The sequence below is a fragment of the Gossypium arboreum genome, chromosome 13, assembly GCF_025698485.1.
Source record: "Gossypium arboreum isolate Shixiya-1 chromosome 13, ASM2569848v2, whole genome shotgun sequence".
Taxonomy (NCBI): Eukaryota; Viridiplantae; Streptophyta; class Magnoliopsida; order Malvales; family Malvaceae; genus Gossypium; species Gossypium arboreum.
The window spans coordinates 125,709,177-125,723,909 of record NC_069082.1 but is presented as its reverse complement, the minus strand read 5'-3'; the positions used below and the strand labels follow the sequence as shown (position 1 = coordinate 125,723,909).

General features: G+C 26.9%; 2 protein-coding genes across 2 annotated transcripts; one reads left to right on the top strand and one right to left on the bottom strand.

The window, feature by feature from the left end:
* Window positions 1-3,692: 3,692 nt before the first annotated feature.
* Window positions 3,693-4,359, top strand: LOC108463455 (uncharacterized). The gene has a single exon (XM_017763393.2). The coding sequence runs from the start codon at window positions 3,807-3,809 to the stop codon at window positions 4,170-4,172; it is 366 nt and encodes a 121-aa protein (XP_017618882.1). The 5' UTR covers window positions 3,693-3,806; the 3' UTR covers window positions 4,173-4,359.
* Window positions 4,360-13,023: 8,664 nt separating this feature from the next.
* On the bottom strand, window positions 13,024-13,925 carry LOC108462440 (uncharacterized). Its single transcript, XM_017762386.2, has one exon. It carries the CDS (start codon window positions 13,658-13,660, stop codon window positions 13,217-13,219), a length of 444 nt encoding a protein of 147 aa, XP_017617875.1. The 5' UTR covers window positions 13,661-13,925; the 3' UTR covers window positions 13,024-13,216.
* Between the last annotated feature and the right edge of the window lie 808 nt (window positions 13,926-14,733).

Genomic DNA, 14,733 nt, shown 5'->3' with positions numbered 1-14,733 from the left:
AGACAAATGGGGTTGTTATAAAGTGATGCGATTTCCCAGACTTAGAATGTTTGTAAAATGGCTTGAATAAGATGGACCGTCTTGAATAGGTTCAAATGATGGTAGAAACCTTGACCCGTAGTAGTCTTAGTTAAAGAACCTTAGCTATATTAAAACTAAGACCCGTTTAACACTCGGACTCACTAAAACCTCGGTATAAAGGAAGTCGCCACACTTCAGGATGGTGTATGAAGTAATAAGATGGGTGAACGCCACAAACTCGAAGAAGTTTGATAAGTTCGGTTTTAGTTCAATTAAGAACCGGAGAGAATAAATCTCACAAATAAAGTTTATAATCAGAATAGTCTAACCTTACAAATGGGAAGTTTCAAACTATTTATAGAGCTTAGGAGACTAAAGGACATATTCGACCATTAATGTGCATACATGTATGGTGCCATACAATGTATAGGAAGATACATGAATGATTGGTTGCAATGTATGACCGAATGGTCATATTCTTTCTCCATGGACGTTCATGAATCACTTAGGTGCTTGAAGAGGTAATTTATCCCCCTTTTAAAGTGCATGAATGGGCAGATTCATTCCTCTTGAGTAGATACATGTATGGTGACATGCAATGCAACCATTTTAATGCAAAACTTCTCCCCTTGTCGCTCATGCATGTATAGGTGAATTGTATGCTTCATTAAGCTTGCGATTAATGCCTTGAATTTACTTGTGCATGCATTTGATTTAAATGTAGGTTCACGTTGGATTTAAAGTGGCCAGCCGAACAGTCCCTATAAAACAAATATAAATAGGACATTAGATTATTTTCAACACTTCAAAACAACCCATTATTCGAATTAACTCAATGACACCAAAAAAAAAAACACAAAAACACAACATATTATATATTTATAAGCATGACGCCGCTATGTATGAAATTAGACTTTCAACATAAGTGAAACGACACACACGTAATTAAACATGATTCTCTAGACCTAGAACTAAACTCACGAAAAAAATCAAAATGATACATGCGAATAATTCATGATGATTAAAAACAAATCTAATAATAGAAAACTAAGAGATCCCTTTAAACATAAATGGACACAAATTATCATGTAATAGAAATAGACACATTAAAGACACATAAGACACATGATTCATAAAAGTTAATAATTAAAAGTTGTGGAAATATAAAATAAGATGAATGATTTTGGGCCATAAAAGCCCACATGCTAACATTCCATGGGTTTTAAACGCTTTCATCTTGAATTTAGGCCCATCCAACTTGGCTCAATCTCGAGACCTTTGAGTCGAATCCCATGATGTGACCAAAATCACATAATAGAGAGAATTGACTATATTTCTTTTTGGCAAAAGTTATAATTTGGTATTTAAAGATAACAGTGTTAACTTTTTAGTGTTTAATTCACGTTTTAAAATTGATTTGATGAAAATTTATAATTAGCTAATAATATTTAACAATCGACTTCCATCAAATCAACTTGAGAATTAACAATTAAATCACATCCATCGAATTGTGTTTAACAAATTTACAATTAACATTAAATTTATTCTATTAACAAAATCATGAAAAGTTAAAGATAATAATATTAGCAATTAATTTTCATCAAATTAAACACTAAAAATCAATATTGCTACATCCGGATACTAAAATATATAACTTTTATCAAATATAATACCAAATTGAATAAAAAATAACACAAATGTCACATTAGAAAATGTGTCAAACTCGAATATCATATGATATATGACTCATAACCCCTTCCCAACCCATAAATAGAAAAATAATGCGTTTTAACACATTTGAACCCACGTACTCTTGTATTGGTAATAATACTCATGCTAATCGAGTTAAGACTCAATCGACCACTTTTAGTTAAATATGATGGTTTATGTATTTATATTATGTTTATTTAAAATCGTATTTTATATGTTGTTTTAATTATTTCTGAAGTCTTAAAATTGTATTAGTCTACTTCTAAACTGAAAATTATGATCAAATTCATTGGACCAACCGATGAGATTTGGGTAACAACAGCTACTTATCAATCTGAACAAATCAATAAATTAAAATAAAAAAATAAATAAAGCTGATGAACTAACTCATTACATAATCCCTCTACATAATAAAATCATATCAAACACGTTTCTTACCAAAAAAAAAAAAAAGGACCCCTTTTAGTGCAATTTCCTTATAAAAACTTTGGTCAACTAAAGTAAGCCCCGATGCTTTTTTTTACAACCTAAGATATTTCTCCTCAAAAATTAAAAAATTAAAACAGTTTCAGATCAGATCGGTTAGTCAATTAGATCGATTGGTTCAAAACTCGGTCGAAATATCAATTTGGAAAAGAATTTGAATCAATTGATTCAAGAATCATACTGATTAGTTAGACCGAGTAATTGAACCAAATTTTTAATTTTTAATAAATTTTATTTTTTAAATCTTTTAATGATTTATTTAATCGAATTGAGCAAATAGATTAGGTTAGTGAACAGATTACCTAATCAGTTTAATCACTGATCCAATCCTAAAAACATTGTTGAATATAAAGTTTGAGATTAATGTATACTATTATTTAAAGAATAATCAAAATTAAATATGAAATGAATAATACAAAGCATATTGGATAACGAAGATAAATAATTTATTTATACTTTTTATTTATAATTATAGAAATTATTTAGTATATTGGCATTGAAATTTTTAGGCTCTGCAAATCAGGTCCATTTATTCGAGATTCATACTGATTAGTTGCAATCAATAATTGAATCAAACTTTTAATTTTTAATAAATTTTATTTTTTGAATATTTTAATGATTTATTTAATCATATTAAAAAACACTGTCAAGAAACCAAAGATTAACCCTTATAATTATTTATTTATTTTTGATTTTGCAACTTTTATCATTATTTTTATCCCAACATTTATTTTATAAAGATGTGATTTAGGTGAACGAGAATAATACACAACAATAAAAATCGATCCTCAAAAAAAATTATCAATTTAAAAGGTTATTTTTCAAATTTTAAAAATAATATTATCAATTTATTATTAATTCAGCTTATTTCTAACTGATTTAAAAACTCATAAATTAATAATACATAATCAATTAAATTATAATTTTTTTAATTTTGAAAAAATATAATAGCTATATGCTTATAAGGATTTGGAAGGAACCTCAGGACGCGGCTCCCACAACGCTGACGGCCCACGCTATTGACGCACATACTGCTCCGCATATATTCTCATTTTGACTTCCCGTCTAATTATGAAATTAATCCCTTTACTTTATAAAAATTAATAATTTAATTGATTTACTTTTATTTTACCAGAATTTGATTCCTGTACTTTATAAAAATTGAAAAATTAGTCTATTTGTTTATAAATACATGTAATTTAACTGACGTGTTTTGCTAATTTGGTGAGTGTAATTTGTTGAGCTACTTTTTTCTTTTACTTGTTCCTGCAATATAAATTATTGTATTGTTGATTTTGAAATTAACGATTTAATGGTGTTAATCAATTGGATTAATTTTTAATTTTCATAAAGTATAATGGCCAATTTTTGGTAAACTAAAAGTTAAAAGGACTAACTTTTCAATTATTAAAAGTATAGGGATAGAATTCATAATTAAACCTCATTTAATATACCTTAACCGCTTCCTATAAATGCCACGATTTCCATCACATTGAAATGATCGGCACGTCGCAATTTAAAAAAAAAAAAAAAAAAAGGGGGAAAACACATTCGCGCCTATTTGTGGTTGCCTTGACTAAGGAAAACACATGGCCGCTGGAGCTGCCGATGGAATTTTCTGGTCGCTTTACGAAGGGTGCATATCCGGCAACGAAATCGGCATCGAGCGCCGGCCGTACCACAAGAACTGCCGCTGCGCACTCCACGATAAGTCGCGAGGGAACTGTCCTCGCTCAATCGCTAAAAGCAAGAACGTATCGTATCCTATGAGGAGAGCGTGGAGTGAAGGATGCTTGATGATGGCGGTAGCGGCTTCGTCTTCTTGCCATTCGTCACCTTCTTCGTTGCCGGCTTGGGCCGGGAAGCACCACTTGGGACCGTATAAAGAGGATGACGAAATTGATCTGCTGGGAAATGGTAAAATTGTGAAAATGAATACGAATTTAATTGAATGAATTCAGCTTTATTTTTTCTGGTTTTAGAATAATAGAAAGGGATGGGAAATTTTGTTAGTTTTCTATTGAAAAAAAAAACATTGGAAGATCCGAAATAGTTTGTGATTCGTTGGCATTGTAAATCATAGAAATTAAATCAGTGATTGCTTGAATTCGAGTGAGCATGATATGGAGTATGTTTTATGAATGTGATTTCTTCTTTTATATATTTTAGTTCTTATACTCGTATTTATATTTCAGAATTAGAATTCGAATTAGAATTCGATTAGAGATGACAATAGAAACAGACAGAAACAGATGTTGTACCATTTCATAATTTGCATGTTCTACTCCACCACTGGCTTTACTCTATTATATTATGGATGTATGCTATTGAAATCTACTATCACCTTCATATATGTTAAATGCATCCATCTTCATCTTACATCCTTTTAACTGCATTATTACAATTTTCCTTTAATACAATTGTCAATCTTTTCTTAACCCATTTTTGTAATTTAAAAATTCAATTGATATTTCAAATTTAATAAGATAAAATTAAAATTCAATCTTTTTTCATTTGTTTTTACTAACAGGAGTAAATTCAATGTTTTAATTTTTCTTTTCTTTTAAAATGTTTTAATCTTTCATACTTTGTTTATCGAAAAATTTTTCTATTGACTTGATTTTTAAATAATTACATTTATTTTCTTTAAAATAAGAATTATTTTTTATTTTAATGTATTGTTTATTTATTTTATTATTTTTACCTATAATTATTTTATTGGATTACTTTAATAATAAATTATATCTCATTAAAATATTCCTCATATGAAATTTCACATCATCCTGTTAATTTTTAACGGTACTTTTATTAAATCTGTTAAAAAATAAATTGAAAAAAACAAAAATTGATGATAAAAAAGTTCAAAAATATAATTAGATGACCAAATTTATCATTAACCCAAAAAAGTAATTTGAAAAAGATTTCCCTTAGACATATGATTGATATAAAGTAGAGCAAACTCAAGAAACGTGGAGCTTGTTCCCAAGTGAGCATTTTGAAACACGTCACACGTTTTCTCCTTTTTGAGTTGAAGGGCAATTTGATCACGAAATTTCTTTCAACGACAGGATTTATAGAGAAACTTCCTGAATTATCCAACTCTCTTTGCTTACCAAAATTTCAATTACCACTTAATCACAGTGTTGGATCTTCGAATTAAGAATCAAATGAATATTTTCAAAAAGATTTAGGACTTAATCAAAACTTCTTAAAATTTTAAGAATCAAATGCAAATTTTCTAAAAATTTTTGGAGCCTTGAGCCCCAATAAACATCTGCCCTAGACATGTGGCAAGTTAAAACATATTATAATTATTTTCTATTAATTTTTAGAATATATATTTTTTTATTATTAACAATGTCTTATAATATGATTTTATAAAGTTATACATTTACTTAAGCCAAAAAATAAATTTTATTCATTGATAATGCAGTAAATATAAGTATTTTTTTTTTAAACCCAGGATTTGGTTTTCTGGCCATGGATATCCAGTTTAAGCCTATGTCATAAGTTCGAATTGTAGAGATTACGTGCTTATAATATATAGATGCAAGTGATTTGTGAGTAGAAGAACATACCTTAATCCAAGTTGATTTGACGGTCAATGTTGGAGATCGGAGAATAAAATTATTTGAATTTTGGTTCACAAACTCGTGTCATTCAAAATTATTTCATGAAAAAAAATTGTAAGGAAAATTATCGAATTAGTCCAGGAAATTCAAACAAAGAAGGTCACATAGTAGTGGTTTTAACAACCTAGTGATTGAAATGAAAATATTTAAATAGTTCAATAACTATTTTATAATTTTTAAATTTAAATTACCAAAACATAAACTAACCAATAACTAAAATTAGTTTGTGTATTTGTGCTATGCACAATATTTATCAATCATTAAAATCGTTAACACATATTAATAGTATATAAAATAGATGTTTTATTATAAAGTTTGAAAATATTATATTAAAATGATTGTAATAAATAGAGATGTAAATTGTTAAAATAAATTGAAAAAATTGGATTTGAAATGTTATATTAAAAGATTATAGCAAAAAATATGTCAATATTTTATTATAAAATTTTGTACTAGCAAACAAATTAATTTATGAAAAATATTTATAATTAACAACAACAAAGAAATTTATTATAAAAATTATAATATTATTATTTTAAAAGAGTCTTGTAAACTGTAATATATATATAATAATTATCTAATATAAATATTTTTTTAAAAAGTAAGGAGTGAAAGAGTAATTTATTCAAAGTGAAAATAAATGCATAAAATAAAAAGTGCCATGTGTTTTATACAATGCTTAGAACTACTAATAGTCTCTTTTAACTTTTAAATAGAAGAATAATGTGCTTGACAATAATATTAATGTTAATCAAATTAAGACTAAATCGATACTTATTTATTTGAAATAATATTGATTGAGTTGTGAAAGATCTAACTATATAATCATTAACTAAAAAAGGATATTAATTCTAGTAGGTTCCTCAAGATTCTCAATTAATAATGTTATAAAAGACTAATATTTTTTAAATAAATCAATAATTAATGTTTAAAAGATGTGATTTCCTTCAATAAATAAATGCCAAAAAGAAAATACTAATCAAAATGGAAGTCAAGCTGGCTTAGGAGTTGGCACATGGCATGGGTGAGTGAGTGGTTCAGTAGTGGAATATTGGACAAAAGGGCACATGACTCACTCCTTCAAAAAATTCCTCCCATACTCATTTTATTAAATTTAAAATAAATAGATGAAAAGTTGAAAACTATTTAACGTGGCTATGTCTTTTTTTATCAAAAAAAAAAATTCCTTCATTAAATCTCTGAAATTTTATATAATTATATTTTAATTCGGTGTCGTCACTATTTATGAAGCATCACCACTAAAAAATTAACTTTTTTTAAAGGTAATAATTAAAGTATGATTGAGGTAAAAGTAAGTTGGCGTTGCTTAATATAGTGGCAGTATCGACAAGTAATATAGAAATCAGGTTAATTTCTTAAATAATTTTTTATCCAACTCATATTGTTAATTAAAAAATATTTTAAATTATTTTAATAAAAAATAAAGTTGAAAATGAAGGTAAAAGAAGTTGGGAGTTAAGGGGTTGGGAGCCTAATGTTAAAGGCTTAAGAAAAAGCAATAAAATAAAATAAAATAAAGCATTTGGCTTAGCTGTTTGGGCTTGGATTCATAGCCGACCTCAAATTATAAAAATTTTTAAAAAATTAAAGTTGACAAAAAGTCTTGCATTCAACTAAATATCCAGCATGTGCTTTGCCTTTTTATGTTTTGCATCTTAAAACCCACCTGTCATTGGGAGCCTCCTTCAACTACACCTCATTAGCTCCGCTCCGCTCCGCTCCTTCAAGCCAAATGCGTATTTTTTTTAACTTTATAAGTAGAGTTTTACCATATATTATTGATGGTAATTTATATCAAATATCACTAATTTAGTAAATCTATGTTTTTATCATTTAGTGTATAAAATAGTCATTAAATAATTTATAAGTTTTTATTTGAGTCACTCAACTGTTAAAATTATTATTGTATGATTTTTTTTTTCATATTGCCTACATCAATAAAAAAACTCTTTATTTCTTTCTGTTGGAGATAAACTCAATTAACTAACGAATAAAGTGAATAAAATACAAAATTAAAAAGATCAAACACGCAAAATTTACGTAAAAAAATTCCTCAAGAGAGAATAAAAAGTCACGACTAAAAAGAGATTTCACTATAATAAAGGAAAGTACAAAAAATGAAGAGAATTAAAAGAAAAATCCGAAGCCCCACAAGAAAAATCCTTCAAAACAAAGAACAAAATTATCTTAATCTAAATAATTTTTGTTGTGTAAAACCTAAAGTAACTAAGGTCTATTTATAAGCTGAAATTCGTAACTCTAAGTTAATTAGAGTTTAAGTAGGAAACTAAAAATAGAGTTCAATTAGGAGAAGAAAAGTTAAAATAAAATTTGGTCAAAATAAGAGCCATTCTCCCACATCTTCTCTTATACCGTTTAGTTTTTTTTCATAAATACAATTCTATGAATCAACATTTAAATAATTTTCTTATTTGATTTTCAATATTAATCAACAGATCGATTTGGATCTAAGTTATATGTCTTTTTTCTCATCAATGGGTACTATTTCACCGTATCGATCATCAAATTATCGTTTGGAGCTCTCTTATCAGACTTAAAAAAACTTAATGACTTAGTGATTTAAATAAAATTTTCGAATAATTTAATGATAATTTTGTAACTTTTAATTTTAAGTGATTAAAAATAAACTTGCTAATAATTTAATGATATTAAGTATCTTTTATCTCGTTGTTAAATAATAAATTTTGATGAAAATACTATCTCAATGATTAAACTTAAAATTTTTAATTTTAAAATTAATATTTTAATTTTTATTTAATCTAGAAGAATATTACCGCAAGTAACCAAGCCAAGCCAAGCCAAGCCATTCGTTTCCCTATTTCCGAGTAAACCAGCTTTTCTCAGCATTTAAAGACCAAACAATTAAAAAACCAGATCCTTCATTTCCTCTCTTCTTCATTTTTCTCCCACTTTTCCCCTTCTTTCCTTGTATATATATAAACACTTGACGACCAAAGGTACAGGGGAGATTAAGAAGAGAGTGAGAAAGACAGAGGAGATCGATCAAAGCAATGGCCACTGGAGCAGCACCAACCGAGATGATGCTCCGGTGCGTCCTGGACGGAAGCCTAGTGATGCGAGAAATCGAGGTGGAGCGCCGCCCCTATCATCGCAACTGCAGCTGCGCCTTACACAGCTTAAAAGGTAGCGTCCTCTGCTCATCCGCCTGTTCTTGCTCAAGGAATAATATAGCTTTTCCTAAGAAAAAGACCTGGAATGTTGATTGTTCCTTATCAATGGCTGCGACCGATCCTCGATCGATCTCTTCTCGGTCTTCTCTTCTCGGTGGATTATCTGTTAGAAAACATGGATTCGAAGACATCAATGACGTTTGATTATGTGATGCAGAAAGCAGGTTAGGAGATATGAGATTTGATTTTTGCATTTTTTTTCTTTTTTGAAGTATTAGATCAATATTCTTTCGGACACATCCATGTAAATCCTAATCAATTTAATTGTTCTTTTTGGCGAACAAATTCCATGATGGTTCTGATTTTGAGCTTATTTTGGTTCAAAGTTCAAACGAGGTTGTATTGTATGTTCTTGTGACTTGTAACCATTTTTTTTCCTCTCTTTACATTTCTTTCACGATTGAAGAAGAAGAAAAAAAAATGTCGATCAGATGCCATTTAATTTTCTAGTTTCTTCGTTATATTCGTTCATTTACTGGAGTGTTTATGGCAGATCTGGGAGTACCATATGGATTGAAGAGTTTATATAGATCTGTACTTCATTTTAACTTTTTGGTGAATCTATGATCAATTAATGAAATTACTTTTAATGTTAACTTATATTTAAAATAAATTATTTTATTTGAGGATATTCGACAATCGGGATAGTAAAACTTTAGATTTATAACTAAATTAAAATTTTATTTTAATATTTTTATAAATTTTAATTTTATTATACATATTTTATTATCTTCATCAATTATATTTATCTATATTTATTATTTATAAAGCTTTAATTAGAGAAATTACTTTAATGCCCTTTTGCATTTAAAATAATTTATATTATTTAATAATATTTTAGTCTTTTATCTTAATAAATACCAATAAAATAAAAATAAAAATATGCATATAGTCATTTTGATTTACTTTATACATTTTTGTTTAACATGTATAATTTATTATTTCTATCAATTGTATTTTTAATAATGTTAATAGAGTTGATATTACAAATTAATTTAGTACCGTTGATATATAAATATTTATATATTATTATTGATTAATTATTTTAAATCATATATTTCGTATTAATTTAAACATATATTTATATCAAACTTGTAAATAAGAAATAAGCGTAAAATTTGTCCATTTCCTACGACATGTCTCCAAAATTCCGCGTTGGTTACACTACTTAGGTTGAGGTCAATAATTGGTTCATCAATTTGATACTCTCGTTATTATTGTGGGGGAAGTATATTGAGAGGATGGTTTTGAGTAGAATTATTTATTTTATATTAAAAGTTAGATTATATTTTACTTTTTTAATAAAAATAGAAAAGTGATTTTTATATATTTGATTGAAGAGCAAACCTGGTTCTTCTGTTAAAATTTTAACGATTATTATCCTTAAAAGAGTATATATATATATATATATATATATATATATATATATATACACATCACATGTTACTATTTAGTAATTTCGTTAACCACGTCAGTTTTTAACAGTACAAGTAGATGAGATTTTTAATATAAATGACCAATTTGTCTATTTTTTTAGCAGAAGAGGCAAAATACAATTTAACTCCTAATACAATGACCTTCATGATACTTCTATTGAAGTATTAGGTGGATGAAATTAGTTCGTTTACTATTAAAGAGATTTTAGCGATTATATTATTAAGAAGAATTAGATAAGATTAAATTTTAATAAAATTACATTTAGTGTTTAAAAATTATCATCTAATGTTTAACAAAATTAATATTTTTAATGTTTTATGATTTTGTAGATAAAATATTTTGTTCTTACTCATTGTTCTTTATTTCATGTCTATTTATTTGAACACATGTATTAAATAAATTTTTTTACATATTAGAACACTAGTAACTGAACGAAATATAAATATGAACTTTATTACAATTTGATTTTATTCAATTCTTTTTAATGGTATAAATGTTAAGTTAATTCTTTTACTAGTAAAAATTAATTTAATAAGACAATTTAATATAGATAAACGAATAAAATAAATAGAAAATACACAAATAAGTATCAATGAGAGTAAATTTCTTTTTATTTAAATTTTGCTTAGTAAATATAAAAAATACATAGATAAATCTCATTATAGTTTCTCATCATATTAGCTCTTATTGATACAATGCGTAGAACTACGCTTAACCCCTCCCCAACCCTTAAATAAGAGGACAATGCGATTCAGCGCACTTAAACCCACGTCCTCCTACATTGACAACAATGTCAATGCCAATCGAATTAAGACTCTATCGACAAATGAAAGAGTGATTTAGCAATGAAAAGCTCTATATAATATTATAAATACGATTAATTTAAGATTTAAAATACTATTTAGTACTTGTGTTTGATATAAATTTTTAAAGTGATATTTGTATTTTTTTAATTTAATATTTGTATTTTGACAAAAGTTATACATCCATCAAATCAACTCTAAAATTCAAAATTTATATCACATTCATCATATTGTATGTAATAAATTAAACACGATATTAAAAAAATCACGATCAATACTAATTTATTTCATTAACAAAATCATAAAAATTCAAACCTAATAACAATCAACCCTAAAGTTCAATTAAATATTAAAAAATATTATTACCAATGTGTATGGTAAAATATAAAATTTACCAAATATTATTACCAATGAGTCCTTAATTTATTTCTAATTTTAATATTTTTATTTATATTTACAAAATTGTTAAAAAATTCTGGAATCTAGAAATTGGAGTATTAAGAATAATTTATTTATTGTATCTCTAAGAAATATCTGGCATATGATTCCTTTTTTTAAAAAAAAAAATTGTGCTGATTTTAGAATAATAAAATACACATGCATGTTCTCATATAATTTCTACTACAAACTCCTTCCAAGCAAAGGGTCGGCGTTGTTTCACATGCATCGTAAAGGAGACTAATTAATTAAGTTATTTTTATTGTACATTTTTCAATTAAAATTTATTATTAATTATTAAATCTCGTATACTGATACGATGGTTACGAGTGTTCATCGTTTTATATATGATTTGAATTTAAATCACGCTTATTATGTTGCTGTCACAACTTTACTCTATAATTCACCAAAAAAGTACAATTAATTTTTAAAATTATACAACATATTGACAAATATTTCACCTCCAAACTTTAATAGGTATAATTGAAATTTCAAATAATTTATTGTTATTTAATTGTTTCAACTTTTAATAAATATTTATATATATACTCGTGTCTATAATTTATAATAAAAAGTAAAAATAAATTAGAAAAATAGCTAAATTTTAAAAAATGAAAATAAATGAAGATTATCACGTCTAATAATTTATTACACAAAAATAATTGTGGAATTAAATAAGTGAATATTATTTAAATTAGATTAAATAATACTTTCCACAAATAATGGTAAGTATAGCTCACTTGGCATAGGGATAGGGGTGTAACTATGCTCAATCGAGTTCGAATATATTGTCAAGTTTGAACTCGACTCAAGATTTGTAGCTCGATATTTAGTTTAAGTTCGATATTTGAACATCTAATTTTAAGCTTGAGCTTGATTCGATATATAATCTAGCTACTCGATTTAAGCTTGAGTTTAGCTCAATAATTAAGTTAGGGTAATAATATAATTTAATAATATAAAAAATATGAAAAACTTGATAAGGCTCGCAAGCCATTCAAGTAAGGTATTACTAAACTTGAATTTTACTTGACCGATAATTTGAGCTCAGCTCAATAATTACCGAATCAAGTTCAAATTTATTCGTGTCCAACTCTAATAACTTGTGAACACTAATGTCTAATTTATACCTCTAGTTAATACTATTATTGTTGCAATTTAGAGAGATATTGTGTACAAAAATAACTAAAATTAAGACAAAATCACAAATAATTCAAAGGTTGAAACAATTCCAAGATTTTTTTTTACTTACAAGTTTAGTTACAAATACAAATAATAGATATCTAAATATCTATAATCCGTATGTAATCTAAACAAAATTAAAATTAAAATTAAATCGAAAAAGTTGATCATATTTTAATAAATATGTGAAATTTTCCATGCAAAATTTTAAAAAATATTAACAAAATGAAAAACCGATTAAAGCACCTTATTTATTCTCAAATTTTGATTTGAGCTAAGCGGCGATTTCCCTAGAATTATGATTTGTAGTTGGAGATGGCGGTAACCTAGCAGTAAAGTTCCTAAAAGGGAACTCATCGAATTGGCTATCATCGCATCCTTCGTCAAAATTCAAAGCGTAACTCGACGGATCGTATCGAAATTCCGCCGAGTTTCGTCTACCAAGACTATGACTGTGGCTATGACGGTGACCGTTTCCAATGCGATTAATCAAATTGCGGTACTTGTCTTTAAATTCCGGCGACTTAAGCCACGTAGAAGACGTCAGCCTCGGACTATTGTTGTCGTCAGCCTTAGGGCTCGGTGGTGTCATTGAGGCACTTGCCGCCAAGCGTTGGTTGTTTTGGTGGCGTTGCCATGGAAGACGGAAAGATGATTTCAGTTTTTGTTTTAGAGATGCTGGTGAAATCGGAGAAGTTGATTCGTTGTCGCCGCTCATTGTTTTCTCTTTTTTCTTTTTCTCTAAAAAGAGAGAAATACAAGAAAATTTTATTTATTATTTTTAAAATGATAAGGAGGAGTGGGATAGAGAATCGGAATGGTGTGAAATTACGGAAATGACGCGAATGGTACGGAAATGAGAACGGAGGAACCTGAACTTCTGAAATCGAGGGATGGGTGTTTTGGGTATTTTAGGGGGAAAAATCAATGGAAAATAATGATTTTACGATTTCTTGTGATTTTGCAAATTCGTTGTGCCTGTATTTATGCTCTGTATAAATAATATGATTTTTTGGGGTTATTTATGCGATTATTTTGGGATATTAAAACAAATGAATATATAGTATATAAAGGTAAGTTAGATTTTGGGTTATTTTCCCATTATTTACTTTTTAATTTTAAAAATATTTAAAAATATAAAAAAACTAAAAAAAACATATTTGAGAAGTATTTTCAGTAAATTTTTAGGTTTAACTATAATAAAATAATAATTTTTAATTGAGATTACTATTGAAAATAAAATAAATATTGATTTTCTCTTATTTCGCTTCATTATTGTTCTAACAATTTAGAAAATATAAATTCAAGTGTATTTAAATATATAATATAGTTCAATCGGCATGAACACTGTTATCAATACAGGAGAACGTGTGTTTGAATGCGCTGAGAGACATTATACTCTTATTTATGAATTGGGGATGGGCTATGGATAGTTCTAAGGCATCGTGTCAAAAAAATAGATATGATCGAACTTATAATAAAATTGTTAAAAAATAATACATAAACATATTTATTATATTTTTTCACCTTATGCTGAGTATAATCTAATAATAATGGCTTAATATATAATTTGGTATTCGGGTTTGACATTTTTTCTAATATAGTGCATGTCTTATTTTTGGTCCAATCTAATACTTATATCTGAAAAAAGTTATAAATTTTGGTATTATTTGATTTGAATTTTTCGTAATTTTGTTAATAGAATAAACTTAGTGTTAATTGTAAATTTGTTTAATTTTACGTTTGGTTTGTCAAATACAATCTCGTAAATGTGATTTAATTTAGGTTTTA